At 35.7% G+C, this 4,707-nt stretch overlaps 1 protein-coding gene across 1 annotated transcript; it reads left to right on the top strand.

Annotated features, from left to right (window-relative positions):
* The first annotated feature begins 242 nt into the window (after nt 1-242).
* Nucleotides 243-1,963, top strand: LOC128856628 (estradiol 17-beta-dehydrogenase 8). The gene is made up of 3 exons (XM_054091938.1): nt 243-652; nt 878-997; nt 1,079-1,963. The coding sequence occupies exons 1-3, from the start codon at nt 619-621 to the stop codon at nt 1,663-1,665; spliced, it is 741 nt and encodes a 246-aa protein (XP_053947913.1). The 5' UTR covers nt 243-618; the 3' UTR covers nt 1,666-1,963.
* The last annotated feature ends 2,744 nt before the right edge of the window (nt 1,964-4,707 follow it).

Genomic DNA, 4,707 nt, shown 5'->3' with positions numbered 1-4,707 from the left:
TCTCTGCAGGGTATGGAACAATTTTATTTACAAATCATTATTCTAACAATGCGCGTTGAAATCATTGCATACTTATAGGCATATCGCTTACTGTTGAGGCCACCGCTGCCTCATAAAACCAGAGAACTTATATACAAATTCTTAGAAGTTCTCTGGTAAGAGTTTGTGCAAAAAGCTTCTTAACTTTTTAATCTCTGGATATTGTGAAAGCGGTCGGCCAGAATATTTTGGTTTGCATTTGGTCCCGCAGTACCAAACATAGCTTCAAGTGATATACTTAGAAACGTCGGTGTATTTTCGCTTTTTTTCGCGCAAATGTGTTTGAGCTTTGAACTCACAATCGTATATACAAACACGCATTGGTGTTTCTGCTTTTGTGATTATTGTTATAAGTGCCTGTAAATATTGTTGTTGGGTGTTATTAGAATTTGCTGGTTGATTTTTTGGCAAAGTATTTATACAAAAGGTATTCAGCCATTCCGTTGAGCGTTTTCACTTAACACATTCCATAAACATACATATGTACATATATGAGAGAGAACGCAAGTTGAAATTATCTGGGTGCATTTGTTTACTTTTTGACTCTGCTTTTAATTGTTAAGTAATCGGAAAGCAGTTATGGTATTGCTTGGGAAATTAGCAATTGTCACAGGTAATTTATTTAATTATTATTTATTTATTTTTTTATTTCATTATCAGTAAATGACGTGTAAAAGTTTATAGTACTAATTTCCCTTTTGTTGTTGGTCTCATTTTAAAATACAAATGTATTTATTTTCTTTGTTGATGTTCTTTTCGGATTTGCCTTCCACACCTTCGCTTAATTCATTTTACGCCGGCACATGTGTTATTCGCCGTATCACACAATTTGACACAGGCGCTGGTTCGGGCATCGGGCGCGCCACCTGCCGTGTACTCGCAAATGGCGGTGCTAAAGTTATCGTAGCTGATTGCAACTTGCACGCAGCTGAGCAAACAGTCAAAGCGATTGGACGTGGTGAGTACCACAGCCTGAATGTAGGCAATACTAACTTATCTACACACATATTTTTATTCATATCTTTTCCAATTGGCACAGATCATGCCATTGCATTGGAAGTGGATGTGGCTTCGCTGGAGAGCGTTAGTAAGGCTGTTACTTCATCGATAGAGCATTTCGCGCAGCCGCCTTCAATTGTAATCAATTCGGCGGGTATCACACGCGATGGCTATCTACTCAAAATGACCGAAAAAGACTTCGATGATGTGTATAAAGTGAACTTAAAAGGAACTTTCTTGGTGACTCAACAATTTGCGCGCGCTATGATCGACCATCATGTACGCAATGGAAGCATCATCAATATATCGAGCATTGTGGCACGCATAAGTAATCCGGGGCAGGCCAATTATGCGGCCACAAAAGCTGGTGTGATATCGCTTATTGAAATTGCGGCCAAGGAATTTGGCAAGTTCGGCATACGTGTGAATGCGATCTTACCTGGCTTCATCAATACGCCTATGGTGGATGTAGTGCCGGAGAAGATTAAGGAAGATATGTTGCAAAGATGTCCAGTAGGGCGTTTGGGACGTCCAGAAGAAATTGCCCATGTAATTGAATTTCTTGCGTCTGAAAAGTCATCGTATGTAAATGGTGCGGCCATTGAGGTGACTGGTGGATTGAAGTAGATAGGCAAAATACTCATACCAAGCTGACTTTAAAGTTTTTCACGGATTTAAAAATTATCAACAGTTAAGACAAGGACTATGATTTTAGTTAAATTGCAAGAAGCAAATTTCTTGCTTTTGTGATTTTTAGTGAGATTTTAGTTGCTAAATAGAAAACTTCTCGTTTTTTCCGGCAGCCATTTATCGTTTGTCAAAATATTTCGATACGTGTTTTGAGTACTCTCTGGAGCAATAAAACAAACAAAAATTCAATCAAAGAAAAAAAATGTCACTTTGCATTTAGCAGATTATACTCAAATTGATCTTTGTATAAAAAAATATATGTATGCATTGATTTCCGCAGCAAACATTTTATGGCATTAATTTTATTTAACTATTCAGGTACTTATAAACTTTCGGAGGTACGAATGAAGTCGAGTTCTACGAGATTAATACATACATACGAATTTGATGTTATGCGTGGAATATAATTTCTGGAAAATAGCAGCCGTGGTTTCGTTGTAGGTTGCACATCCTAGTGGATCACACTTTTGGATGACATGAATGAGCTTCATTTCATTTCAATAAGAAATAAAGGAAGAAATAAGGGTCTGATAGATAAGGAATAAGAATAAGGTATTGCCAAATCTGCCAATTTTGCTTGTTTTCGAAGAAACTTAATCACAAATGAGGCGCATGATTGAAGATGATTTTTTGCTCGAAGTCAACGCACGGAAGTTTTGGCGAACAGAGCACTGATTTTGGTGACAAATTTTAACAATTTTAGTTTTGGAATCTTGTAGCAAATCATGGCTAAGTATCGAAACGAAATAAGTATTCCAGTCAAATTCGATAGTTGTCACTTTACCAAGATGGCCAGCGTACATTGTTGAGTGCTTAAGGCCGGCGGGCCAATTAGATGTCCTAAATTCAGTAGTTTTCGCGAAGCGTTGAAGGATGAGAAAAAAAACAATTAGCCAAATGAAGTTTTGGGGATAGTTTAATATATATTTGAACTAAAAAAAAAAAAATTGTACAATCTCCAACAATATAATGTGAGCCGAGTTATCAATAGATTCCCAGAGCGCCTTGCCACTGAAGTATCCAACTTCTGTACAAGATACAACTTGCAATTTTCATCTGGAAACAAAAAAAAAAAATATTATTAATTTTGATGTAATTATCTTCTATGTGAACTAGAAAACATCCAAAAACTTTTTTAAGCGACTTTTTTACCCAGTTGAAGAGTTTTTTTTTTCCTTGAAAACCCACTTTTTTTTCTACCTTCCCCAAAAATTCGAATTTTACGTGTTTCTCCCAAATTTCTTAGTTCACATCGAAGATAATTACATCAAAATTAATAATCTTTTTTTTTTTTTTGTTTTCAGATGAAAATTGCAAGTTGTATCTTGTACAGAAGTTGGATACAGACGCTCTGGGAATCTATTGATAACTCGGCTTACAATATATTGTTGGAGATTGTACACATTTTTTTTTTTACTTCAAATATATATTAAACTATCCCCAAAACTTCATTTGGCTAATTGTTTTTTTTTCTCATCCTACAACGCTTCGCGAAAACTACTGAATTTAGGACATCTAATTGGCCCGCCGGCCTTAAACGCAGTTTTTGGGCCATGTAAAATTTGCTTTTTGAATCGGCTATAAAAAAAAACTAATCAATATTTTTTCAAACTTTTTCTTTTATTTTGAAGATTGAACATTGTCATTTATGAATGAAAAATAATATCGTTCAAATGACTGCCACGACTGGCTTTACAGTGAGCCATTCGATCAACCCAATTTTTAAACACATTTTCGATTGTTTGGTCTCCCATTTCATGAATGACAACTTCGATTTCGTGTTTTGAAGCATCAATCGTCTCTGGATGGTTCGCATAGCATTTGTCCTTAACGGCTCCGCACAAAAAATAGTCCAACGAGCTTAAATCACAGCTCCGAGGCGGCCAATTGATATCGGAATTTCGGCTGATTATTCGGTTTTCAAAAACGGTAGCCAAAAGTTCGAGTGTAACTTTGGCAGTGTGACAAGTTGCACCATCCTGTTGAAACCAAATGTCGTCCATGTCATCCTCTTCAATTTTTGGAAACAAAAACTCGTTGAGCATGTCATGACCATTTACTGTAACCGCGGCTCCTCGCCCATTTTCGAAAAAAAAAATGGCCCGATGATGCCGCCAGACCAAAAACCGCACCAAACAGTGACTCGTTGTGGATGCATTGGCTTCTCTACAGTAACGTGTGGATTTTCTGAGCTCCAAATCCTACAATTTTGCTTATTGACGTAGCCACCGATGTGAAAATCGGAAGAGAAGAAGAAGACTCACCACTTTGGAAATAGGTTTTCAATATTTCCCAATTTTGTTCAAGCGTATAGCGTCCCATTTCGTAAATGTCAAACCTTTAAGTAAATTATGAACACATTTGCAATGTCATTTGTGTTACCATTCTCAAAAAAATAGGTGGTTCAAAAAGCAAACGCTATATAGCCCACCCTGTACCATACCTATGGAACAAAGTGATAGGATATCAGATTTGATAGATTTCGATACAGAAATTTTAGAATTAAACAGATATTTTAAAAAATGGTTCTCACTTTGTATGCACCGAGGAATTTTAGAATTTTTAGAAAAATTTTTGGTATGAAGTTTCATCATAAGTCCAAGCCATTTCCTTTAGTCCAAAAACCAATCTACGACAAATTTGTTTGCATATGGAGAAAATGCGCAACATCGTCGAGGAAAAAATTATAAAAAATCAACAACATTTTTTAGAAATTTTATAGGTACTCACACTTTATTGTACTAAAATTTAATAAGCTCTAAAACTTTATACCAAAAATTTGTCTAGAAATTCAAATTAAAAATCGTGCAATTGGTATGAGGTGTATGAGGATTTTTTGCGCCAAAATCGTGTAAGCGCTTATCGCGCCAATCCAGAAGAAGAAAAAGAAGTATGAGGATTTTTTTAAATTCATTTTTTTTTTTTTTTTATTTCCATTATAAATTACGATCTGTTAATATTAACAATAAGTAATTGGTG

Source organism: Anastrepha ludens, chromosome 3, assembly GCF_028408465.1.
Source record: "Anastrepha ludens isolate Willacy chromosome 3, idAnaLude1.1, whole genome shotgun sequence".
In the NCBI taxonomy this organism is placed as follows: Eukaryota; Metazoa; Arthropoda; class Insecta; order Diptera; family Tephritidae; genus Anastrepha; species Anastrepha ludens.
Note: the sequence above shows the minus strand (reverse complement) of the source record. Positions and strands in the feature narration are given on the sequence as shown.

Coding starts and splice junctions, on each gene's coding strand:
- LOC128856628 (XM_054091938.1), top strand. CDS start 619: ATGGTATTGCTTGGGAAATTAGCAATTGTCACAG. Junction 653..877: donor GAAATTAGCAATTGTCACAG/GTAATTTATTTA, acceptor AATTTGACACAG/GCGCTGGTTCGGGCATCGGG. Junction 998..1,078: donor AGTCAAAGCGATTGGACGTG/GTGAGTACCACA, acceptor CAATTGGCACAG/ATCATGCCATTGCATTGGAA.